This window comes from Triturus cristatus, chromosome 10, assembly GCF_964204655.1.
Source record: "Triturus cristatus chromosome 10, aTriCri1.1, whole genome shotgun sequence".
Taxonomy (NCBI): Eukaryota; Metazoa; Chordata; class Amphibia; order Caudata; family Salamandridae; genus Triturus; species Triturus cristatus.
The window spans coordinates 937845254-937872183 of NC_140593.1; the positions used below are offsets into that span (position 1 = coordinate 937845254).

A 26930-nucleotide genomic window follows, 5' to 3' on the forward strand; every position below is an offset into this window, starting at 1 on the left:
TGCAGGGCATGGACTGTCAAGTCCATGCCCTGCAGGCACTGGGGGTGCATGCACACAGGGAGGCACATGAGCCCCCCTGCATGCACCCCATGGCGCAGAGGTAACGGGGCCCCTTTGTTTTCTCATCGCCACACTTGTCATGGCAGTCGCACCACCATGAAAAAAGCGGTGGTGACGAAATTCCTAATATGCTAGGCGGTGCCGCAGCAGTACCACCAGCATATTAGTGTCCTCAGGGATCGTGGAACCCTGGCAGCAAGATTTGAAAAAATTATTATTGTCTACAGGTGCTAGTGGAAGACAATTTCTATGGACCTCTTGTATATACCAAAGTATATACAAGAGGTCCCGAATGCTCGACCTAAAAAGTGTTATAAGCAGCATTATTACCTTATATATAAATATGTATATTATTACAAGAAGACATTATGTAATAAACTTTTATTGTTTAGTTAATTAAAACTGTAACAAACGATTAAAAAGAAAAATTGTCCTTTACAATAAAACGAGTAAAACATTTTTTTTTTTTCAAAGTATAATTTAAAAGGCAACATTTCTAAGGATAACAAGAACTTTAACAATTGCACGTCAGTAAGGCAATCATTAATATAAAAAGCCTTTTTGTTTTAAAATTTCATATTGCTTTCAAACGCTTTTCAAAGGCTATCAGGAACTTTATCAGCTTACAGTTAATTATGGGGATATTGAGTCCAGAGCACCAATAATGGCAGACCTACAGGTGCGTAGTCTCGTGGCCCTAAACATGTTCTTTAAAAAGTACATACGCTCCTGGTTCAGAGTCTTACAGTGGCATACGATGTGGATTACATTTGCTTTTGTAGTGCCACATAGTCGACAGACATCTGAGTCTGGTCGTTTCCAGACCGGTTCGTCTGCCAGAGTTGGTAATTTACCGAATCTCAGGGCCATCAGCCTCTTTTTAATAAAAACCGAATATGTTGTTTCTAAATAGGCAGCCGGGGTGAGTTTTTTAGAACTCTTAATCACGGACCAGGAATGGGAGCGGTCTGAAAAGATGGCTTTGTCTGTAATTAATGAGTGAAATTTAGCCCCCTTATTTAGTGCCTGTTTAAAGGAAATATATGGCAGGTTTTTGTCCCAAAGTTTGGCGGTGCATGTTTGCTCCAGTGCACAAGTCAGATATTTATTAGCGGCTGAGTTTTGTTGGCTTTCTAATTCCTGCCACAAAAATCGGTTCATAGTGTTATTTGTGGAGTTCATTTTAATTCGGTACCATACTCTGATGCTTGTGTAAAGTTGTCCCAGTAACTCATTCATTACGCCAAATTCTAGGCGCACCTGAGCAGGTGAAGCTGAGCTTGGTGGTTTTAAGACCTTCTTATAGATTTTTGTGATGAGGTTGTTTAAAATAACAGCGTCCTTGCCGTGCATTGCTACACTAGCATACGCTACGGTAGGAAGAACTTTGGTGGCCATCACTGTCAATAGGGGTGTAAACGAAGGACCTACCAGCTGTTTTGAAAGTATACTTAAAGCGAATATTAAAGCTCCTGCTCTTTGCGTCATGTATTTTTTTTGAGCGTTTAAGTTCAGTTTGTCGTCGATGTAATATCCTAAATATTTGTAATTTGATACTCTTTCCAGGAGTTTGCCTTCAAGCATGATATTAAGATGCGCAGATCGGCGGTTGGTTATTAACATTATTTTTGTCTTGGACAGATTGAGAGCTAGGTTGTTTGCCTCTAAGAATTCCGATGTTACTGCTAGTAGTCTAGACAGGCCCACTTTGGTTAGGCTCAAAAGCACAATGTCATCGGCATAAGCCATATGAGTAAGTTGGAGGTTGCCAAGTTTCGGTGCATGAGCATTACAGTTGTTTAATTTGCCTGAGAGGTCGGAAATGAATAAATTAAATAGTTGTGGTGCTAGGACGCAACCCTGTTTTAATCCGATCGATGTATAGACTTTTCTTGATAGATGTGACCCATCCCCTAGCTTGATTTGTGTCCAGGTCTCAGAGTAAAACAAGAGTAGGCCCCCAAGTATCCCCTCCGGTATGGCCCATCCTCTTAACTTCGCCCATAGTAGCTTACGATCAACACTGTCAAATGCCGCCTGCAGGTCAATAAAGCAGAGGTTAAGGTCCTGTTTAGCGTGCAGGCATTTTTCTGCTATCATGGTTATTGACAGTATGTTCGACGTAGTTCCGATTCCAGCTCTGAATCCAGTCTGGTTAATTGGGATCATAACTTTGTCTTCTGCCCAATTTACCAGATCTTTTAGAAGGAGTGAAGCGAAATATTTAGCTTCCATCTCCAGGAGTGTTATTAGACGATAATTTAGATGATTAGCTCTATCTCCTCCTTTATATATGGGCGTGATGATAGAGCCTTTCCAACTTTCAGGAATGCGATTACAGTTTTGAACATCTGCAAAAAGTTTTTCTAGCGGTGGACCCCAAAATTCTGGTGTTTGTTTAAAGGCAATTTGCGGGATACCGTTTGGTTCCGGTGCCCCGTTACTTTTACCCTTTCTAATAATGGTGATCATCTCCTCAACTGAGTAGGCGCCAACTGTGGTCGCGGGGTGTACCGAATTCCTTGGGACCATTGTCGTTGGGTGGATACAGCGTTGATCTATTGTTCGTATAGGGATCCCCCGAAACGAATTGCTGCCCAAGTGCCTTCGCTGGGTTTTCTTTAAATTTTGACGACAAAAAAGTTGCCCATTCAGTTTCTTGGATGTTTGATGTTAATACATTTCGCGGTCTTATTAGCTGGTTTATAATTTTCCAAAATTTATTTGAATCCTGGAGCTTAGTGCTGGCCAACAAATTGATCCAGAATTCGTCATTCGTCTCCCTTTTATGCTCCCAAATCTTTTTTTTATATAACTTTCTTTGAGCAAGAAAAGTTTCCAAGTAGCTCCGGTCGTTAGTGTTTAGTTGCAGATTTTTTTGACTTCTACGCAAAACCCTTCTTAGTTCTTGTAGCTCCAGCGGCAATTTCTTTCTTGGGTTCTCTCTCTTAGCCCCTGTTTTAAGTGGTTTCATCTTTATCTGTAGTTTCTCTATAAAAAGGGACCAGGCTTGAATTTTGTCCACTGTTGCACTTTCCAACTCTTTCAATGTGACCTCTATTATTGCAAACCAATTCTCTTCATTCAAGCTATTCCAGTATATACGTTTTAGGTTAAGTGTACCTTGTTGGCCCTGTAGGGAATAGGCAGGTTGAAGTGTTTCTGCAAAGAAGTTGAGTTTAAGATGTTGCATCCCGTGATCACTCATTGGTGTATATTCTATGTAGAAGGCGAGTAATAGGGAGAACAATTGAAGAGTAACAATGGTAAAGTCCAGTATTGATTGGGTGTATGTCCCGTAATAAGTTTTTTTCGGGGGTCTGTCTTCCTCTGTCCTGCCATTCATAACTCGCATGCCTAGGTACTCCAGCTCCGTTACCAGATGTATGGCTAGGCTGTCCTTTCGACTCTTTATTGCTCCATTTAACTGCTGAGGGACATTCCAGTGCGTGTTCTCTTCAGTTAGTATCTCGTCTTCCTCTGGAGTGTATATCAGGTTGGAATTGAAATCTCCTGTTAATATAATGTTCCAAGTTGGCTCTGTGCTTCGTAAATTTAGTATTTCCTTACATAGCATATCATTTTTTATCTTTTTTGCTTGGTGATTTGGTTGAATGTAGTAATTGATCAAAATTGTCGTTTTGTGGTCGCATGCATTTTGGCCGGATAATTTTACAAGCTGAATGCTTGGATCTGGAGATTTAAGTTGTTCTGAATTAATTTTTAGGGCAGTAGACACGTAAACTGAAAGACCTCCAATTGCTCGGCCAAAGGTTTTGCCTTTCTTCGCAGGTACCGTGTAGTGAATAAATCCGGCCAGTGCAATGTATTCCTGGAGCCAGGTCTCTTGCAGTGCAATTATGTCGGTGTTGTACCATTCGTCCGGAGCAAGACCGTCCTCCAGCAATCTTTTTGCTTCGGCTATATTCCATGAGATTATGTGTATATTGTTATTTACTACTTTATTTATTTCTGAACCGTTCGGTCAATTCTTCCGATTATTCAGCGTACCGGGAAGCCATTTCCAATCGTCAGATGGCGCTACCGAGTCCCCCATTCTATCGGTGTCAGGTACTTCGCGTATGGTATCTGCCTCACTTCTGCCTTTTGCGTTGTGTAAAATCGAATAAACTGTTTTTTTCGGTGCAAGGTCCGCCATGCTCCTTGTAAGTTGTTAGCAGCTCTTTGTCTTTAGGGGAAGCGGGTATCTTGGAGTGATTGGCTGCGATAATTGGATGCCCCACGATTGGAATATATCCAATTTCCCTAGTATTAATTGCACTATCGAGGCGGTTTTCCAGGTTGTCATGGTTTGTTCATTTGTTAATTCTTTTGTGCTACTTAAAAATTGAACTCGATCTAGGTCGGAAAATTTGATGGCAGTCAGATCCTTGATTTCCTTCATCAATTTTAAAATATTACTCCTGTTTAGGATATCATGACTGCCTTGAGTCACGTACTCCGGGGTGAAAAAAATTTGGAAACAGACGTCGTCTAGCTTAATGCTGTCTGTCGCTGGCTTCGTTACCACCTCGTTCTTTGACTGCGTATTTTCATTGTTCACAATGCAGAAGCTCAGTTTAGTCTGGACCACATTACGCTGAGTGACTGATGTTAGGTTATGAAGTATTGGCCCGGAATTTTGTGCAATGTCTTGTATTCCCCATTGGTGAGCTATTTTTGAATTATTAGCTGTTGAAGCCGGCTTTTCCGCTTTACTCAGGTAGGCCTTATCTGGTTGACTACTAGCACATTCTTGGGCCTCTTTATATCCCTCTTGGTGTGCTCCGGATTGAGCGGTTTGGGGTATTAGTATTGGTGTTATATTGGTTAAGTTAGTGTGCCGTGCCGCGTTTTTAGTTGCCAGGACTGGCACCGTGTCTTGAAAAGTTGACCCGTTTAAGACAGTCTTAGACTGCTCAGTAATCTCTTGATCAGTAGTATTGATGTTATCCCTTTCTACGGGAATTTTTTGTTCTGTGCCCATTGGCGGCAGGCTAATCAATTTTACAGCGGCATTTAGCTCGGTTATTGACGTTAATGGGTAGTTTGTAGGACTTTCTGATGAGCGTGAGGCCATGGGTTCCTTTTTTGTCGATGTATTTATAATAAAGTGCCTACTGACTTCTCCTGTTGCCTCAGGACTACTTCTCCTTTGGCAGCCCTCTGTCGTTTTTAGTGTTTGTTGGTTTGTAAATATTGGATACATGCTAGTATTTGAAAGAGAGTCTTCTTTTTTTTTTTGTTTCTCGCTTTCCGTTCTTTTTTCTTTTTGTTAATATTTGTTTCATCGGCTCAGCAATAATAGACTCAGTCATTGATTTTTCCATGATGTCATTGCTCTCTATATTGATCATGGACTTGGCTGGCTGTTCTTCAGTCATTTTTACGCAGGACTTGTTGCTGCCTATTTGTAGAAGCTCAGTTATGGTGATATTTGGGCCGTCTGTATCTCTTTCGCGGCTAATGGCTCGTTTATTTAAGTTAATGATCTGTTCAAGGACCATTGGTAGGGTACTCATTTTGTCGAGAATAGGGCCACAAGGACAAGATGGTTGCAAATCGGTGGTGTTAGCTTGGGCTCTTTTGATTAGGGTGTTAAGGTTATCTAATTTTGTATTTATCCCAGCTATATAGGAGGCAATTATGTTCATTAGATCAATTTGGATGTCCAACTTGTCGGCTTGCATAATTAACGTAGCCGTCGCGGTTTGTAGTGCTTGCAGGAGGGGAGCAACGAAAATCAGGGACCCTTCGCCTTTGTGTGAATTCATGTCTGCTTCATTTATTGACGGTTTAATATGCTGCGTTTTCTGATGGGGCATGTTTTCCGGCAAGGTCCGGTAATCCGAATGAGAGTCTGTTTTTACTCGGATCTAGTGTGTGTAAAGCCTCGTTCTCCTTGAGCTTTGTGGTCTCTGCATTAGGTACTCCCTGGTTCAACCCATGGTCAGGGCCTGTTTCAACCAATAGATCTCTGACTTGTGATGGGCCAGTGTTAGACCGTAATTGAAGAGGCTCATCAAAGCTTTAGTGGAATAAATGGGTATGATTTTGTTGTAATATATTCCCACTTTCCATGCTTAATCTAGGAGGTCCACTTATTTGATTTACTTGAGAGTTTTGTTGTACGGAGGTGTCTAAGTCCTCCTTGCTCGCTGTATGTATTAATGCTGATATAGTGCTGCTTGTTTCTCTATAAGACGAATTTTTTTTGTGCTCGCCGTTTAGTTGGTGGTCTTGAGCTATAGTAACCGGGCGGTCTTTGCTGGATTGTGCAACTTGATTCACGGATGCTTTCACCGGCCGGTCATTAGCTTCAAGTTCTTTTGCTGGGACCATTGGGGTCAATAATCCCACAGCGTCTGCTGTTGAAGAAAACAGTGCTGAGCCCGGATCTTTCAGGAACTGGAGTCGTAATACTGTAAGGAGTTTTTGCTCGCTATTGACTTTTCAAAGAGAGTGGCAATTGGTGAAATTAAGGGTTTTTTTAAGGTGTTATTTGCCTTGTTTGCAGTTGTTTTTTCAATTCTTCTCCGTTTAGCTGTGCCCTTAAGTGTTGTTAACTTCTCGCCAGGGGCTTTTCTTACTTTGCCAGACCTCATGTATAGGCCGGAAGAAGCTGGAGCACCCGCGGTTTGAGTCTCACAGCTTCTCCGCTATGCCCAGCGGCTTTCTCCCTGTATTTTTTTTTTTTTTCTTGTTTATGGATTCTCACTGTTGGTGACAGGCTGTGATCAGCAGCGGTGTTGTTCTCACAGCGCTGGACTCAGCGCTCACACGTACACGCAACCCGCCTCCTCTGGTTTCCTTGCGCAACTCGCGCTCGAACTGGCCGTAACTCCCAGGTTCAGAGAATGCGTATCACCTGGTGTGGCCCTGGTGTGGTCAAAATGATTTGTGCGTCCTCTCCGGTTTCAGCCCTTTATCCCTGGTGCTCCAGATTTCTATTCACGGGGCTATGTGTAGTGGCTGTGGCTGTGTAGTGGCTGGCGGCGGAAGGTGGGCGGTGGCGGGTGGTGGCAGTGACGCCCTCTCAGCTAGCGCTGCCGTAGCTCTCTGTAGCGCTTTTCCTAGCAGCTCGGAAAATCAGTGCCCCACCGCGGCTCTCACCGGATCACTGCGGCCATCCACCCGTGGCTCTCCGCGGCTCTCAGCGGTGGCGGCGGCCTCAATGTACGCGTCACTAAAAGTCTGAAAGTCGCGGCATCCACAAACAGTGCCTTCCGCTCCACTCCGTACCGCACCCCGCTGTGGCTCTGTTTCCGAGCCGCTGCTGACCGCTGCTCCTCCTGCTCCTCCTGCTGCTGCTATGCTCCGCTGTAGCGCCACCGGAAGTCTAGTGGAGATCTGTGGTAGACCAATGATGTGCAACTGAATAACCCTATTAAAAAAAGAATTTATTTAAAAAATGTCTTCTAGTTTTTGTGTCATTGCAATGCTGGCAACTTCTTCCTGCCTGTTCTAATGCTGATTTGTTATAGGATTTTTTTTTATTGTGGTGGGAGGGGGAGGGGGGGGGGAGGGGAGAGAGTTGGAGGTGGGCAGAGGGAGGGTGGAGTTTCGGAAATAGTACCTAAATTACAACACGAGCAGCAGACGGACACTAGGGAAGAATCAACAGATTGTCAGATTCTGAGGGCAGACTGAGGTGGTGGTCTGATGCAGAGATGATACTCAGGTGATGCTGAATGATACTCAGTTGATGCTGTATTATGGGGAGGTTGTGGTGTGCTGGTGCAGAGATGATGCCGAATGATGCAGAGGTGGGGCTGCTGTACTGTGCTTGGGTAATGCTGAACTGGCACTCAAGTGCTGCTGGGTGATACTGAGTTGGTGCTGTGCTGAGGTGATGCTGCACTGATGTGGTACTGCCTTGGTAGTGAATTGCTACTGAGGTGGGGTTGTGCTGGTGCTGAGGTGGGGCTGCGCTTGTGCTTATGTGGAGCTGTGCTGAGGTGGAGCTGTGCTGGTGGTGGTGGTGGTGGTGGTGGTGCACTGATGTGGAGGTGGTGCTATGCTGATGCTGAGATGGTGCTGTGCTGATGTTGAGGTGATGCTGTGATAGTGGGGAGGTGATGCTTGTGCAGAGGTGATGGTGCTGTGGTGATGCTGAGTTGGTGCTGGTGGTAGTGCACTGATGAGTAGGTGGTGCTACGCTGATGCGGAGGTGGTGTTAAGGTGGTGGTGTGCTTGTGCAGAGGTGGTACTCAGGTGGTGCTGAGGTGGTGTTGTGCTGGTGCTCAGGTGGTGCTGAACAGGTGCTGAGGTGGTGCTGTGCTGATGCTGTGGTGGGGCTATGCTGGTACAAAGATGGTGCTGCGCTTTCAACTGAAGGAGGGTGATGGGGACAACATATTTTGGATATCTCCAAAGGAAACTTTTGCTATGAGTCTTTCCTCTATATAGTGAGAGTCGATTGCCAGCCTGCAGCTCCCCGCCCGGAAAGGATTGAGGTGGCAGGGAAAGTAACCAAACAGCTTGAACCAAAACAATTAGATATTGCAAATTGAATGACAAGAAACAGGAATTCGGATGGAAAGTGCATGTTTGTAGGGGGTAAAATTCTACTTGTCAAAATATAGGGGCTGGGAGGAAGCCCTGCTCAATGTATGTTTAAAAGCAGAGGCCTTTAAAGAGGCAGGGCCTCTCTGAGGCTGATAGGGCTGGTTCAGAATCTTTCAGATACCAGGCACTTGTAAGACTATAGACAAGCAGTTGCTTTGTCAGCCCTGCCCTTGGGAAAAGTTACTCCCTCTGAAGTCAGAATTCTTGAAAGGCTGGTAGAACTGGAGTAGAATTGGTCATGTGATATGCTTCATCATCCGCGCCTTTCCACACCCTAGCCAGTAGAACCACCAGGACGAACTCAACCAAGGAAAAGTCCTTGGGAGTTCTTAAATAAATTTGAAACTGGATAGTGCAGGGTGGCACTACCCTACTAGGGTGTGGATAGGCGCTGATGATGAAGCATGTCACAATAAGTGTGTGATGCGTCGACCCCAACATCTTTGGATACCTCAGGAAGACAATTGAGCTTTGGCCTGTTTTTTCTCTCTTTCTTGGTCCAGTAGCTCATATGTGAGTGAGTGGACTGGGGACATAACAGGTGCCTCCAAAAGTATTGTAGCACTAGTGCAGAGTCAGAAACACTTCTATAAAGGTTTGGTAACATTTACTCAAAGGACCGATTCATATGTCAGGCTATTGGACTGAGGCAGTTATTTCAGGCATATACATGTACGACTATTTAAAAAAACACAACAACAAAAAACAGCAGATATGTCCGATATCTCTGTGATGTTGGTAGTGCTGGGCAGTGTCGGTCATACACCAGGCTTTTGCACAATCGCACTACCTGCTACTGGACAGATTTGAGCCTAGATTTGCAGGCCTCTAAGTGCTACTTCACTGCTGGGAAATGTTATTTCTCTGTATGCAAGTACAGCTTTTATGGAAAAGAAACGTAATAGGTTTAATTACAGAATTATCGCATTTTACTAGATAAAATTAACTCATGGGGCATACTGATCTTACATGTGGCTGCTCTAATGCCTGTGCTTGTAAAGGGCCCATTTCTTGTGTCATCGACATGGGTCAGTGGACATGGAGAATGGGAGCTCTGCCCAAGGCCGGTGTGTGCTGCCAGGTGTAACGGGAACGTGCAGGCTTTACCACAGCAGGTAAACCGATCCCTCTCTAAATCTGGGAGAGAGATACTGGTGTGGGGGAGGGGAGCCGTATTTCCGCTCTTTTAACAACTGTGAATCGGGACTGGAAGGGCTTCAGACCATGTCCCTCTCAGGTTGAAGCAGCTCTAGTAGTCATTATGTTGCATACTGGTACTTGATGTTCTGCATTTATGATAGAACAGGTACAAGTAGCAGAAAGCAGAGAAAAAAAGATGAAGTAAGCTTTCCAAACATGGCATGGGGTGACTAGGTTGGGTATCAGACTTCAGAGCTGCTCGGCCCACCTTGTAATCAACCCTGTTTAGTTCTTATATTTTTAATGAAGGGTAGGTTTAGTCTTTCTACTTATTTGGCACACAACTTTACATTTCTTTTCTTTCATGACTCATTTTAGGCCTAGCTACAGACAGTTTTTAGGTGTTGCCAGAGAGTCATCAACACCAAACATCCAGACTTTGGGAAAGACCTTTTCAGCTACTGTCTTGTTTGGGTTAGCCATTGCTTGTTTAAAGTTATGTTTTAATATTAAAGTTTACCAGATGAATCCACGTCGCCAATAACACAGTACTGAAGCCTGGAATGGGCATTATGCTTGGGGAAACAAACTGCAATGTTAACCTCGTCTTCAAAAATTGCTATGTGCGACATTGTTTCTTTGAAGGAAAGCAAGGTGTGAATGCTATACATAGGCTATCCAATTTGTTTATTTGAAAGCTTTGAGGGCCATGATGAAGTGCTTGGTTTAAAAGTAAAAAAAAAGTTCCAAAGACAGGACATACAATAGAACCATTGGAAGAGGACAAGTCCTGGGGGCGATCCATGGGAGGTAACAATTGAGAACAAAGGTGGGACAAGCAGAAATTATTATCTAATTTGAAGCAACTTTTTTTAAAGGACACTGACAAAAGCCAATCAGGTGCTGGAGGCGGGCTGTAAGCCCCCTGAATGAATACAGCATGTCGAGAAAGAGTGCATGCGCTGCCTAGGCTCGACCTAAGAAGGGGGACAGATTTCATCAATTAACAAATTCCAATTAAAATATTTCACACAAAAATCAAGGGAAACCTACTCCACCATATTTGGAGAAAGGTTTGAGTGCAATTGTAAAAATTCTACACGGATCACTTGTGTGATCCACTCAAGACTTTGCTTTTTCCATAACAGTCAAGTAGGAAAATCATAATTTAAAAGTAAAATAGCATGGGACTTGATATAGGAGGCGTATGCAATGGGCATGCAAATGACAAAAGAGAGCCTTGTCAAAACATTTTGTATTTGTTTTAAAATTAGGTTTTTCATATATCACTACTACAACAAACCTAATTGGACAAAATGTAATTAAACATGTTAAACTATTCTGAATTTTACCTTGTCATTTCTGCCTTCGCTTGTTTGTCTGCTGGTCGCTTCACACTTGAAGAATCTCGACCACTTTCCACGCTGTGATGCTAAGATATGAAAGAAGAAGATGACAAATTAAAAAGCCCTGGTAAAGTAAGGAAATTATGGCAGTGTTTCAGAAAAGCACACTGATCTGAGGCAGAAAACAGGGGTCTTGGACTGTTATAGTTGCTCCTTGGGTCAACTCGTGCTGTGGGTGTAAATGCTTTCCTGGAGTTAGGCAGGACTTAGCAGTAGCGGACAGTAATGCTATAGAATACCTTTTGAGAGGCACCCAGATTTTCAGCAGTGTACAGTTAATGGTAGAGCATCAAGGGATGCTGAACTCTATAGAACAATTTATTTTTAGAATAGTCAATCTTTCTGTTGAAAATATTTTACAGAAAGGGAAAGGTGGAAAAACGTGTACAGAAGAAAAACAAGAGGGTCGCTAAGGAGAGGTTTTATCTTAATATTTTAGGGCAGTGAAGAAGCCAAACAAGTCGAATTATCAGTTTTGCTATACAGTAAAAGCAAGTTTTTTCAACTTTAAAAAACGTTTAAGGCAGGCTTAAAAAGCTGAACTACGAAATTAAAATCAACATAGTTAAACAAACATACATAATGAGAAAGAACTACTACTCCATACATAAATAATGGCCAAATGTGGCAATGTCAATGATGTGACTGGAATGCTAGACACAAAGCTCACTGACTGATAAATGAGATTTCAGGATTTCTGAAATAAACACGGTGCATAATGCACAAATCAAGCTGTCAATAGTCCATCACTACATATATGTGATGAATAAACAGTGCTAATAGAGAGGTTGTTGAAGGAGAACCAATCATGCTGCACAGAACGCAGTCTCTATTGCTAAAGGTGCTCTGTTGAAGAGACAACCAACCTTTCACAGTGACAAGAGGTAGAGAGCAGGAGAAACTGGCACATTAATTTCTTAAAACCATTACTAACCATAGGACTGATCAATGGTACTAGCTATTGTCCTTTGCTCTTTTTATGGATCATTGCCTGTGACATGGACCCATAAGTCAAGGGAGGTCAATTTTGAACTACTATGCAATAAATAATGATATGCTTAGGTATTTGAATATATAATACATGCACGTCAATTTACCGTAAAAACAGATAGTCCCATTTTAGCCGCCTCTTTATCTTCTTTGGAAAGCATCATTCTTCCTGGGCCACCACTAATAAAAGAAAAAAAAGGGAGCATTAGACTTGTTCTAATATTTTCCATCATAGCCTTATTCTATATTCTTCATTTGATGATCAAGCAGGAATGGGTCTAATCAGACATGATAAAGAAGAGAGAATGTACCCAATCGTCGTTTACTTTCTCTTGTGGAATAAGGCTAAACTTAAGGTACCATTGGTCTGTAATACAACCGTCATATGGATTCCAACAAAAATGGGGACCCATCTGGTATTGACTGAATAGAAAGAAGCTAACAATATTGATCCAAAATATTTTGCATTTTTATATATATATAATAACTTCATCTAATCCATGCCTGTGCACAATAAATCACCAATTACTTAAGAGCTCAAAGTACAAGTCCGAAGATCCCCCTGTTTGTGTTGTCAGCATCAACTTTTGCTGACATATAGTGCTGATTTTTAGACTCTGTCCAGTGCCCAGTGTGTCTGTTCCGTCCCTAAAACATATAGAAATGGGTTAATTTAGCTCACCTATAAAGGTCATAGTATGTGGTGTAGAAACTACACCCAATGCATGGAAAGTTAAATGTCACCTGTGGACTGCACACTTACTGTACCATCCACTACAGTGGCAGTGAAAGCATGACTTCGGGCTACCTTGTAGCCTGATAGTAGCAGCTTGAACTTTATTGCATAGATCTGTCAAAATCACCCTTTTGATAAGTAGGGAAAGCCAATTTTAAAATTAATTAAGTTACTCCTAAGAACACCGTGCTGCCCGTAAGCAAAGAAGGAGAATACGTAAGAGTGGAACTAGTATGACATTAGAAATAGGCCCAAAACAACATTATCACTGGTCATGCTGTAACTAGCACATAGCAAATGTTGAAGTATAGATTATAATCTCCGATCTATAACTTTTGACTTTCACCTGTACCAGCTCCAGAATCCATTAAAAAAATATTTTTATATTTAATAAAAATGCAATCTAATCGCAAAGCTAGATTTTGATTAACTATATTGGAAAAGTAACGTTCAGAAAGTTATGTTTATCCTGCTTGAAGCTGCCGGAGACTAACTGCATTAGCTGTCCAGTAACTGCCCAGCCTGCATTTGGCCTGAATGAAATGTAAAAGAGTTTTGAAAAACACTACTAGAGAAGAAACAATGCTGTGCGTATGGGGAAGTGTTTTTCTTACCCTTCCAGGAAGGCCAGTTAGGGCATTAACTTGAAAGTGGATCTGTCCTTTCACACGTAAATGTAAGGGGAGCACCGAAAGAAGCAGCTCTTTGTCCCCTTAGTCAGGCTGGAACTAAACGCAGTGGAGCCAGCCCAGAACCGGTTCTGAGTGACCACAGAAGCGGCGACTGCTCTTTACCCTGGCACACTAGCTCTGTAAGAGGGGAAAGGGTTTCTCCATCATGGATTTTGGGAATAAGATACAGTGTAGGATTGTTTGCAGTAGGGCAAAAAGAACTGCTGCAAAAGTGGGTAAAGTTACCCCTGCGAACTCTTACCCCATTGGTAAGGGAAGAGCCAGGAGTCACAACCATCCTTTACAGAGTGGCAGGCAAAAATGTGGTATCCCATGGCACCATTCTCAGAACACTCTCTGGACCGGAGGAAGAACAGGAGAAGGACTGCACTTGCTGTTTGTGAAGTGTGAGGGAACCTGAAGGGATGGACCTGCTCCCACTTGTACCCAGTACAAAAAAGTGGATGTCAAGGGTCATAAGGCTGACCTTCTGTGTGGCTACTGGGACACAACATTCTGGATACCTTTTTCCTGAAGTGGCCAGATGACCAGTAGCAACTGGGCCCTGCTGTTGGCCTCAGCCTGACACCCTATGAGTCTCTTAGTGCCTCCCTGAAGTACTGGGGGGGGGGGGGGGGGGTTGGTTAGAAGTGTACTCCTGTAGGTGCTTAGCCGCCAGAAGGAAGTTTGGCAACCTTTGAAAACTTTTCCTCCACAGTTTCAGTGGGACCCGCTGGGAAAAGTATCCGACTGGCAGTCCTACATGGTCTGACTAATTATCAGTTTTGTCCTGCAAGGTCGTCTGCGCACCTGCGAAAAAACAAAAAGGTCTCATTCTGTGCTCGGAAGCACCAACCTACTCAAGTATCCAGCCTTCAGTTCTACAGCGGTGGCTACAATTCCATCAGCAGGCTGCGCGGGGAGAATTTTTTCTCAAAAAGTGTCAAACTTCAATTCTGTGTTGGGACTAAGAAGACATTTTTACATTTTCCTTCAAAAAGATTGCCCAAGTCCTTTTTTGACGTAGGACTTAGAATCCATTTTGACTTTCAAACTTTCACCAGAAAATCACTTGACATACACAGGCGCTTTATTTTTCTTGACACTTTTTCCTGTTAAATCTAAACAAGTTCACACCCCCAGTTCCCCTTATTAGATTGTTGTTGCTTTAGTGTCATTTTGCTTATTACGTTTCGCTAAATTGTTATAAACTGGAGTGGGAGTTTTATTTTATTTTGTCTTTTTAACCGTTTGGTATTTCTAAATTCTTTATACATCATCTCTAACTTAAGCCTGACTGCTGTGAGCCGAGCTACCAGGGGCTGAGCTCAGGTTTAAGTTACTGAAACCTTTGATTGGACCTAAAAAATTCACGACTATTAACTTTGGTGGATTTCAATCCACTCCAATTTATAGATTTACTTTCTTACAGTACAGATTACTGAACTTTTTTTGTACTTCTGCTTGCACTAGGAATTCGTTTTTTGTAGCTATATATAGAAATAAAGTTGAACAGCACGATGGATGGATTAATTAGCACCAGTTTTATATACCAGTGTCAGAAAAACGCTATAGAGTTAGGACATTTTCATTACCGGACTTGTAGGACTGTTCAATGTTCATAATACTATGTACCTCGTTTATTTTATATCGGCCCTGATGAAGCTCGCAGGCATTGCTATAATCCTAACATGAATTAAATGTGCATTGGCTGAAGGGAACAAATTAGTCTTGAAGACTTGAGCAAAAATATTTATAATTTTATGGTGGCAAGAATAGCATATATGAATGGAAGTTTAAAGAAACCACCAACACAAATTTATTTTTCATCTGTGTTGAATCACTGGAATGAAGCATTACTTTTGGATGAATAGTGATTGAGATAGAATGTCTGGGACAACTGCTGATCCTGCATCCCCATTTTTCTCATGATCAGTTTCATCAGACCCTAGAATTGTCTCATTCATGCACTCAAAGCTCACACTGAACATCTACTGCTGACTGAGTATTATCAGTTATTTGCACTGTAACAGAACACTAATGCTTCTATGAACCCTACAAGGTTCAACAATTTTACATCAACCATCTGCTCCTGAAAGATACAGATGCATACACTTGTAAACAAGAAGCGTACAATCACGTTTCACAGCATCTCAAAGCCTACAAACAGAAAATTAGTGCTTCAAACTCAAATCTAGATACTACCAACCATATTATTTCCACGATCTGCTCACATCAGGTCAATCCCAACAAGAATGGCTGTTCCACACTTAATTCATTCTCTCCCTACTCAGCTACTAGTCACTGCAGTCGTATGGCCATAGACTTTGGGCCCGGTTAGGAGTTCAGCGGATGGGTTACTCTGTCACAAGTGATCGATATAGTACAGCGGACGGGAGAAATACCATTAGATATAATGCACTTGTAATATGGCAGCCAGGACACCGTCACATTTGTGACGGAGTAACTAGTCAGCGAACCTTAAATCAGGCCCTTGGCCTCTTCTCAAACATTTTATAAAAGCTATCCTCACTAGGTTTCTCTCTGCCACACTCCCTACAACATTCTTTCCACTTGCTAAGTTCTAACTCACTTTGTCCCCTCCCCATCTTTCACAAAGCTAATTCCAATGCTCAAATCAGCTAGGTCACTGGTCACCTCTGAACATTACCACTCTAGTCTTCACCATGCAAATTCTTTCCTGCCTCACATCATAATTCCTTCAGTCCCTCACTTTCATACCAAACCAAAAATCTTCAATTCAGCAATTTTTTTTTATCACTGCTCACAAATCCTACTGCTTATTCCCCATGGCTCCATCACCCCTTCTCTAAACTTCCCTGTCTGAATCATTTACATGCCATGTGTTCAACTAACCGACTCCACTCCCATTTTACACTTATGAAGCTGGAAGTAATGGGAGACATATAACCTGCTGGGATATTTATTAGTTTACAAGATATTCGAACTAACACAGACTGTACATCACTTGATACATTCCTCTATCACCGTTTATGCAACGCGTGCAAAACAATATATAACACTTGCTCACAAAAAATCTAACTCTACAGACCCTGGACTGTGTGCTCAGCTACCAATACTCCCCTCCGCACGGCTTAACAGAGGTAGTAGTGCTGTATCGAATGGGCAGGCTTTCGCCCAATTAAAGGCTGCGACTCACACATTACATTTTTACATCGATCATATACACCTACTGGATTACAAAGTGAGATTATTGGCTGACAGGTGATGTCTATGATGTGGTGTAGCTGAAGCAGATTTCATGCATTTATATTGGTGGTATGAGAAGGTGAAGGAGTCCTGGACCTCATTATTTGATTGTATAGATGAAGTGATTTGTGACACGGTGCAGAGAACACCGCTGGTTGCCCCGCTGGGTTATATCAAGGAAATCCCAGCTGAAATTTGCAAACGTACAGCTAGGAGGCTGCTACTGACCAAGAGAAGAGTTGCACTGCATTGGGGACGATGTGCCAGCCCACATAAAAACTGCTGGATGAAAGAGATGCCATATTGCCAGGAAAAATCAGAAGAGGCACTGGGCACTGTCAGACAAATACCACCCACAAGACATTTGGTGCCTACTTAGCACATATTTGGAATCAAAAGCTGAGTGGAATGCATAAGAAGCTGGTATGCTAATAATTTCATGTGGGTGTTATGACAGGCATCAAAGTGTGAGTGCACACTTATTGGTTATATTAATGTGGAAATATAAGAGTTATGATGTCATTTGTACAGAAAACAAATATGGATAAATATCAGTAGAGTGGCTCAAAAATAAATATGTATAAATTACAGAAATTAAAACAAAACAAAAACATAAAACCGGGGGCCCGAGTTATAATCAAAAACAGCTGATGACCGCATCGGATACCCATGTTTTGTCTTTCAAAAACCCCAGCAGCCATTTTCACCCTCCTCTGACCCCAACTATCTGAAAAATCAGTTAATGTAAACTATGTATTATAGCAGAGGTACTGCATGTCTTTTCTCCGTGAAAACCAGTGCCAATCAAATTACACAGAACAAGCATTTACAATGCAATGGTCTCGGCATTGTTAAAGTTAGAGCTATTGGCATTGCTCACGACATTATTTTTGTTTTTGTTTTTTATAATGTCAATAGCTTAATCTCTCTCAAATGCGAGACCTATTGCATTTGCACCCACACACACAGCCACACACACACACTTTCTGTAGTGCCGCTGCTTGCTTCCGGAACTCCCTCTGCGAGGAACTACAACTGCCCCCACTCTGCTGGTGTTCAGGAAAACAGAAAAAAACGGCTTTTCAGTAACACATCCACGTACCCTCTGACTCGAAGGCCACTCCCCGGAGGTGCAGTGTTATAAACATATCTATCGCTTCTGTGTACTGCAGTACTGTTACCAGGTGTCTGTGTGACCCGTGCAGCGCATTGATGCCTCGGGCAACAGGGCGCTATATATAAAATTAATAATTCTATAAATAGATTAGGAAGGGGGCAGGTGTTTCAGGCAGGAAGTAGGAAGTTGATAAGGCTATACAGAATAAAAGACTGCCAGTAGATACTTAAGACAGCCTGTGCAGAGATTGCTTCCAGTTCCGGGTCAAGAAAGCTCTTCCTCGAGGCACTGATTGTCTCGGGATCTGATCTAGACAGGGTTATGGAGCTAGAAACAACCTTCAAATGTGCAGCTCGAGCCCACCCCGTCCTGTGAACTCCTGCGACTGTCAACACAATATAAAATAGAGTCAATTGTTGTTGAATGGCAACAGTGCAAGGGAATAAAACTGAGCCGGCTATTGGGAAGTTCTGATGAACAATGAGAGCTGTGCTTCTCTGGCCGGGATGCGAGAGGGAGGGGCCTCAGCCCCCACCGCTGCACTGGGAGCAGAGCATCTGGCTGTCTAGCAACACTGACATTCAGAAGTTAGTCAGTCCTGAATATAAAGAGCCGTAATGCCTCCGTTTCCGAGAAATACCCGCCATTATTTGGAGTAGGATAAGAATAACACCATCTCCATGAGAAATGCATCTTGGGAAGAACCCTTCTGGGGTCAGTGGGACGTGATTGTGTCCCTGTTTGCACTAGTGACACTCAAGAGCTGAATGGAAACTGTGTTTGCTCCGGTGTAGCGCCGGCACTTGCTTGGAAGCTGTCCGCTTAAATATTAAAAATGTACAAGGGAAGCAAAATGAGCTTAAAGCATTCGCACAATCCTATTTTTGCACGCACAGGGCTAAATCGAGCACAAAGCATACTGCGCAAATATATGCCCTAATATGTTTGCACACGGAATCTGCACCGTGGTGAGGGTGATCCAATTTCTTAAATTCAGGTAATGGTTTATTTTTCATTTACCGCCTGAACCGGGCCAATCAGTGCACACCTTTCAAACCTCTCACACATTGAGCAATGAACAGGCGGACTATGTTCTAATTGAGAACTGTACACTTGCACATTGTGTGATCCTGGACTCATTTCTCAGTGCCTGAGTTACCTTATCCGTCACGATAGGTATAGCTCAGAAACGGGCGAACCCCACGCTTTAGGACAATGTAAACATCGGGCATTATAAGCGCCCACTCTTCAGCTGTCTTTTCTGCGTCACCTCTCGGAGCTGAAGTGACAGATGAACCACCTGCATCCTGCCTGCGCTCTGCGGGTCCGTGGTTTCAGCCACAGGATCCGGGGGTCAAGAATTTCAGTCCGGAGTCTGCGTGGCACATTTAAAGCAGCCACAGATTACTTCAAGCGGGACAGATGGGTTTCTGGAGATAATAATAATAATATTAATATTCATGTCACGATGTGGGACCCTGGGCTGGTCTTTTGGGTCTACGTTTCGAGGGGGACCGTTCTATAGGCAGACACGTGGAGGCAAGTTGGGCGATACTAAAGGTGTTTTATTTCTCTAAGTAGCGCCTTGGCGGCCAGCAACTGATAGGGTTCAGTCAACAGGTATAGACAAGTAACGACAGAGTCTTTCTGTGGGTGTTCTTCCTTGTGGTTCCTTGGGCGGGGTGGTATGCTGTTATGGTTCCTGGAGGGTTCTCTGGGCTCTGGTTTCAAGGGCCGGCCATCGGTGGAGCATGGGAGGCAAGAGAAACAAGAAGAGCAATGTGATTGCCTGTTTCTGTATGTATCATTGGGGAAGGGAGTGAGGGACACCGGTGCTCTTATGTACAGGAAGTGCAGTGATCCCGGGTAGGACGCGGACACACAGAAGGGAGAGCCGACTACACCTTCTCCCGCCTCCCGAACCACCCTGCCATACGCCCGCGTACCTGGGTGAGCCATGCGCCTCCAGGTACGTGGCTGGGCGAGACACCTTCCGGATGGCCTCCTGGCTTTCGTCCTCTGCCTCCGCTTTCGTCCGTGGGACTCCTCGGTTCTCCGTCCTCCGTGGCGTCTCCGAAGCTCTCCGACTCCTCAGTGTTCGATGCAAGGTCCTTCCCGTCTGCTTCTCGTCCTCGAGGATTGGTTCCCTCGACGTAGAGAGTCCGTTCCCCTTTCAATGGTAGAGGGCAGGTCACATGGTAGTTGGGGGCGGGTTCTGCCTCAGTCCCGGGAATCTTAAAGGCGCCTGTCCTGCTTGTTGGATCTCCGGATCCAAAGTGGCCGTAGTGCTCCTCGTGAGTCTGTTGGAAAAAGACAGGGTATCGGCCAGGTGAATTGATATCGGACGTCACAGGGGACCCCGTGGCCCCGTGACATTCCTCCCCCCTAGGATTCTCCCGATCGGGGAGAGGTAAAATGCGAGATAAAAAGTCCGCATTCCCATTCTCACTGCCTTTTTTGTGTTTGACGGTAAAGGAGAAGGGCTGTAAGGTCAGGAACCATCTAAAGACCCTAGGGTTGTGTCCTTGGTTTCGGCTTAACCATTGGAGAGGGGCATGGTCCGTATAGAGAGTGAAGTGGGTTCCTTCTAAATAGAATCTTAATTTATCTACAGCCCATTTTACTGCTAGGCACTCTTTTTCAATGGTCGGATATTTCATTTCCCTGGGGAACAGCTTTCGACTTATAAAGAGAACTGGATGTTCTATCCCATCCCTTGATAATTGGGACAGTACGGCTCCAATCCCACACCCGGAGGCGTCTGTTTGTAACATGAAGGGCCTTGTGAAGTCGGGTGACACCAGTACTGGGCTAGTCGTGATGGCGAGTTTGAGGCTTTCGAAGGCTCGTTTTAGGGTCTCAGAAGGCTGCTGGAGAGCTTTGGCCTTTACATCCTTTTTTAGCACATCAGTGAGAGGTCCGGCTATCTCTGAATATGAGGGGATAAACCTTCTATAGTATCCGAGGAGACCCAGGAAGGCGCGTACCTCCCTTTTAGTGCTAGGAAAGGGGGTCTCTCGGATAGCACGTACCTTCTCTTCTTGGGGAGCGATCATCCCGTGACCTAACACATATCCTAGATATTTGACAGAGTGGTACCCTACTCGGGATTTCTTGGCGTTGATATGTAAGCCCGCCTCTCGTAAAGCTCCCAAGACCAATGTGAGGTGCTGTAGGTGTTCTTCCCATGTGGAGCTAAACTCGACTATGTCGTCGAGGTATGCTGATGCGCAATGTCGGACTTCTTTCAATACCTCATTCATGAGGCGTTGAAATGTTGCCGGCGCCCCATGAAGTCCAAAGGGTAGCACCAGAAACTCATACAACCCGTCTGGGGTGGAGAAGGCGGTCTTTTCTCTGTCTGCGGGATGTAAGGGGACCTGCCAATAGCCTTTTGTAAGGTCTAAGGTCGTGATAAAGCGTGCCTCTCCTAGTTTTTCAATTAAGTCGTCCACCCTGGGTATGGGATATGAATCAAATTTCGATATTTCGTTGAGGGCCCTGAAGTCCATGCAGAAGCGAATGGATCCATCGGGTTTCGGTACCATCACGATGGGTGAATTCCATTCGCTTCTGGAGGGTTGTATGACCCCCATCTTTATCATATCCCTCACCTCCTGCCGTACGGCTTCCTGTCTGGCAGCAGGAATTCTATACGGTCTCTTTTTAACCACCCGACCCGGGAGAGTGTGTATCCTATGCTCGGTGAGTGTGGTTCTACCAGGCAAGTCAGAGAACAGCTGGGCATATTGCTGTAGAAGGGTATTAAGCTCTTCCCTGTGTGGGCTGTCTAGCTCTGTGTTGACTACCAAGTGCTCTAATGTAGTGTCGGTTGACTTCAGAGAGGGTAAGGTAAAGCCCACCGTTTGGGGAATCGGGCCTAACCACTTGCGAAGGAGGTTAATGTGGTACGTTTGTACTCTATTGGGCTTTATTTGGAGTTTATAGCTGGTTTTCCCCACTGTCCCTATGATTTTATAGGGACCCTGTTTTTCGGCCCTGAATTTGCATGAGGAGGAAGGCAACAGGACGAGTACCCAGTCTCCTACCTTTAGGAGTCTCCACTTTTTCCCCTTGTTATAGTGGTACAACTGTTCCTTCTGTTTCCTTTCTAGATGTGAGTACGCAAGATCTCGCAACTTCCCTAAGCGGGACTTGAGATCCCGTGTATACTCCAGCATTTCCTTGGTGCCTATCTCCTCTTCCTGCTCCCATGCCTCCCTTGTCATGTCCAACAGCGACCGAGGTTGTCGTCCATAGAGTAGCTCGAAGGACGAGCAACCGAGGCTACTCTGGTATTGGCTCCGGATAACATAGAGAGCAAGGGGTAGGAGACGGTCCCATTCCCTACCCTCTACAGACAGCATTTTTTTGAGGATGAGTTTTAACGTCCCATTGTACCTCTCAACCATACCATCCGTTTGTGGATGGTATACTGAGGTATGAATGTGAGTCATATCAAGGAGGGTACACACCTCCTTCATAGTACGGGCCATAAAAGGGGTGCCCTGATCCGTAAGGATCTCCTTGGGAAACCCTACTCTCGAAAACAATTCCACCAGGCAATTAGCTATGTTTTGGGTGGTCGTATTTCTTAAGGGAAATGCTTCGGGGAACCGGGTGGCGTAATCGACCACCACGAGTACATATTAGTGTCCTTTTCGGGTCTTCGGTAGTGGACCTATTATATCCATCCCCACCCTGGTGAAAGGTGTACCAACAATCGGAAGTGGTTGCAACGGTACATGGGGTGGTTGATAGGGGTTGCGTTTTTGGCATGTGGCACACTCCTGACAGTATTGTTTCATTTCTTGGTATATCCCGGGCCAGAAGAAATGTCGTAATACGTTTTTTAAGGTTTTCTCCACCCCAGTATGCCCAGCAGTTAGGTGAGAGTGTGAGAAGAACATAATCTGTGCGCGGAAGGCCCTAGGTACCAACAATTGAGCCTCTTCTTCTGGAGCCGGCTTTCTGTACAACATGTCCCTATCAATAAAAAAATAGGGATGGCTGGTAGGGTCTGTTTTGTTCCTTCTCCTAGCGCACTCCCAGGCATTACGTAGTGTATCACAATGAAGTTGTGCAAACTTGAAGCTTCTGTCCAGAAGCCATGGTTCTTGGGTAAGTAAGTTGTGAGTGACTGTCAACCCTGCTGAGGTTCTGTCTGGGTGTAGAGCCTGTGCTCGGAGGATGTGTTGAAATTGGTCGAGGACGTCAGGGTTATCTGTACCTATTATTAATGCTTCCGGGAGACCTGACATGACACCCACCCTGATGGCGTGAGGGGTTTTCCCGGGGTATGTGATATCCAGGAGGGCTACCGGGTATGGCTTGATGTCACCGTGTACACATCTAATGTGTACCTGTTCCCCGGTCACTAGCTGGTTGGGCCTCACTAATTCCCTTTGCACCACTGACTGCCTACACCCGGAATCCAACAAGGCCTTTACCGTTAGACCATTCACCAGGACACTCACATAAAAGGCATTCCCGAGCTCGGCTGTGTATAACACTGTCTTCGGTAAATACCCAATCTCCATGGGTTCTTCCTGAGAACGTTTCTTGGGGCATGCTCTCGCAATGTGACCCCAGTCACCACAGTCATAGCACTGCGGCCCCTTCGGAGGTCCCATTTCCACACGGCGTGAAGGTAGTCTGATAGAGTCCGGAGGGGGTTTCCCTGTTTTTTTTTCAGTTTTTTGACTTTGTAGTCGTGACCCACGCTCCGCTTCCAGTTGGGGTATTCGTGGCTGGGCTCGGGCGAACGTGGAGGCCATCTCGATGGCATCAGCAGTGGTGAGACCAGAGTGTTGGCGTAGCCACCGTTGAGTATTATAGGGGAGGGCCTCTAAGAATTGTTCTAGGTATATTTTATCGAGGATTTCCTCCTTCGTGCTCTCTTGTGAGCGCAGCCACTTATCTGCCTCGTTCTTCAAACGATAGAAAAGGGTCTTGGGGTTCTCTCCCGGGACTCCCTTCTCTTTACGGAAACGTAGGCGATATGCTTCGCAGTCCATGCCAAGGTGGTCAAGAATAACATTTTTGATGGTTTCATACGGTGTGATCCCGTTCGGGTTTGCCACCTGATATGCCGCCTGAGCGTTGCCCGTGAGTAGGGGAGCTAGTACAAAAGGCCACTGCTCCACTGGCCACTTACAAGCCCTTGCGGCTCTCTCGAAGTTTAATAGGTATGAGTCTGGGTCTTCACCCGGTATATACTTCTGGAGGGCGATGCCTGTGGGGCCTGTAGGAAAGGACCGGGGTACCTCTGTCCCCCCACCTGTTTTGTCACTGGAGGACTTGACTAAATGATCCAGTTGCGCCGCAAAGGAGTCCTTAAAGACGTCCCTATCTGCCTGAGCAGACGCCATCTGTCGTTCCACTGCCCATTTGAGTTCATCCTGCCCTTTTATTAGATGCTGGATGACGGTTTCCATTATTGCGATGCTAATGGCGGCTATGCCCGCATTCTCCACCAACTGTCACGATGTGGGACCCTGGGCTGGTCTTTTGGGTCTACGTTTCGAGGGGGACCGTTCTATAGGCAGACACGTGGAGGCAAGTTGGGCGATACTAAAGGTGTTTTATTTCTCTAAGTAGCGCCTTGGCGGCCAGCAACTGATAGGGTTCAGTCAACAGGTATAGACAAGTAACGACAGAGTCTTTCTGTGGGTGTTCTTCCTTGTGGTTCCTTGGGCGGGGTGGTATGCTGTTATGGTTCCTGGAGGGTTCTCTGGGCTCTGGTTTCAAGGGCCGGCCATCGGTGGAGCATGGGAGGCAAGAGAAACAAGAAGAGCAATGTGATTGCCTGTTTCTGTATGTATCATTGGGGAAGGGAGTGAGGGACACCGGTGCTCTTATGTACAGGAAGTGCAGTGATCCCGGGTAGGACGCGAACACACAGAAGGGAGAGCCGACTACACCTTCTCCCGCCTCCCGAACCACCCTGCCATACGCCCGTGTACCTGGGTGAGCCACGCGCCTCCAGGTACGTGGCTGGGCGAGACACCTTCCGGATGGCCTCCTGGCTTTCGTCCTCTGCCTCCGCTTTCGTCCGTGGGACTCCTCGGTTCTCCGTCCTCCGTGGCGTCTCCGAAGCTCTCCGACTCCTCAGTGTTCGATGCAAGGTCCTTCCCGTCTGCTTCTCGTCCTCGAGGATTGGTTCCCTCGACGTAGAGAGTCCGTTCCCCTTTCAATGGTAGAGGGCAGGTCACATGGTAGTTGGGGGCGGGTTCTGCCTCAGTCCCGGGAATCTTAAAGGCGCCTGTCCTGCTTGTTGGATCTCCGGATCCAAAGTGGCCGTAGTGCTCCTCGTGAGTCTGTTGGAAAAAGACAGGGTATCGGCCAGGTGAATTGATATCGGACGTCACAGGGGACCCCGTGGCCCCGTGACAATTCATTAATAAGGTTGGTGGTGACAAACAATCTGTTTCCACAGTTCTTACTACGCTGTGAGCAGCAGGTGCTCTTGGGGTGTATTCCCCAGCTCCACACATTTGAGCTCCCCGCCTTCTCTGACTTTTGGCTGTCTCGCGGACGGCGCACGCTCCCTGTTATTCTGTGCCGTTTTCCCCTCAGGGAGGGGTCATCTGCGCCGAAGTGCGCAGCTCCGAACCACGGCCTCGGCAGTGACCGGGAAACAGGGTCAGCTCTCCGGCCCCGGAGGTGACACTCCTGTTCCTACAGCGAGTGACGCAAAACTGGAGTGAGCGAGGCTGGGGGAACCGAGGGGAGCGCAGGCCGTGAGAGGGAGGCGAGAAACGCCGTCTGCGCGGTATGTGTAAGGAAGGAAGGGACGCGGGCATTACTGGAAGGGCAGAGAAGCAAAGCAACAGTATTCAGAACACGACACCGATAACAAACTCAAAAATAATAATAATAAGATTTTTCACAAACAGTCATTAGCACATGTACGTAGCAAATAATATACGTAAGCAGCCTGACGGTACATTACACGTCCACACAGGCGGACTCTGCCTTGGTTCCCGGTTGCCGCGGGCATCGCAGCGACTCAGCTAATCCCAGGTGTTCTTGGCGTCAGCCTCACGCAGGGGGGCACGAACTAGCGGGGTGGGCACCACGCGAGTCTACAGCGTGTCTTGCTCATGCTGCCTGCACAAGGGGCCAGTAGGCTCTCTGATTGGTTGACAAGGTCCACCAATCACAGTGCTTATTTGGTAGTTGTCAACCAATCAGAGAGCCGACTGGTGCGTGTAGGCAGCGTCAGCAAGACATGCCGTAGACTCGCTGTCTTATGGGCGTGTTTTATAAAAGAGAAATAATCGAAAAAACACGCACCCGGATCCAATGGCTGACCAGTATTCAAGAGGCCAGCCAATGGAGAAGAGGAGAGAAGAGAGGCGGGTTCAAGCCCCTCTTCTCCAAGTCATTAAATCTCGCGAGCGAGACTGCGCAAGCGCAGCCTTCGCTAGCCGAGACCTAATAATGAGCCTTCCCATGTTGATCATTTCCCCACGTGTAACTATGGAGAGAGTTTCTTGTACAAGTGCTATTGTTATTTATAATATACAAAGTACTCAGAGAAGCAAAAACCCACTGAGCAAACAGCTCTGAATATATTAGATTACAATATAAAATCATAAATTAAAAAATATCCCAGACTGTTAAAAATGGGGTTTCTGGTTGGCTAGGGTATACATGATGAAGATGAAGCAGGAGCAAATTTAGAAAAATTACCAAATGAGATAAAAACACGTAATGGTCTTAGATGTGGGAGGTAGTGTGCACAAACACATGTTCTATCCTCACTGCTGATCACCAATGTCAGAAATGGGGTTTCTGGTTGGCTAGGGTATAAACCTAAACCAGGCAGATCCCCCGTCAGGGCAAGTCAGATACACACATAAGATTACCTGGGGTACTCTGATCTCAGAACTGGCAATCCCTGACGCCCTTATCCTCCCACTGTGGACTGTTTCCACCTCCTGCCCCTCTGTACCCTCTGCTGTGGAGTGATACCCCCACAAACTGGTACTGGCAGGACGATTGTG

At 45.3% G+C, this 26930-nt stretch overlaps 1 protein-coding gene across 2 annotated transcripts in view; it reads right to left on the reverse strand.

Annotated features, from left to right (window-relative positions):
- C10H1orf35 (chromosome 10 C1orf35 homolog) overlaps positions 1-26930 on the reverse strand; it is a 130817-nt gene that overhangs the window by 54411 nt on the left and 49476 nt on the right. For both annotated transcript variants that reach the window (XM_085628768.1, XM_085628769.1), the window contains exons 6-7: positions 12272-12344; positions 11121-11200 (exon numbers count right to left, since the gene is read on the reverse strand). In XM_085628768.1, the coding sequence (XP_085484894.1) occupies positions 11121-11200; positions 12272-12344 (153 nt within the window). The remainder of the gene's footprint in view (positions 1-11120; positions 11201-12271; positions 12345-26930) is intronic.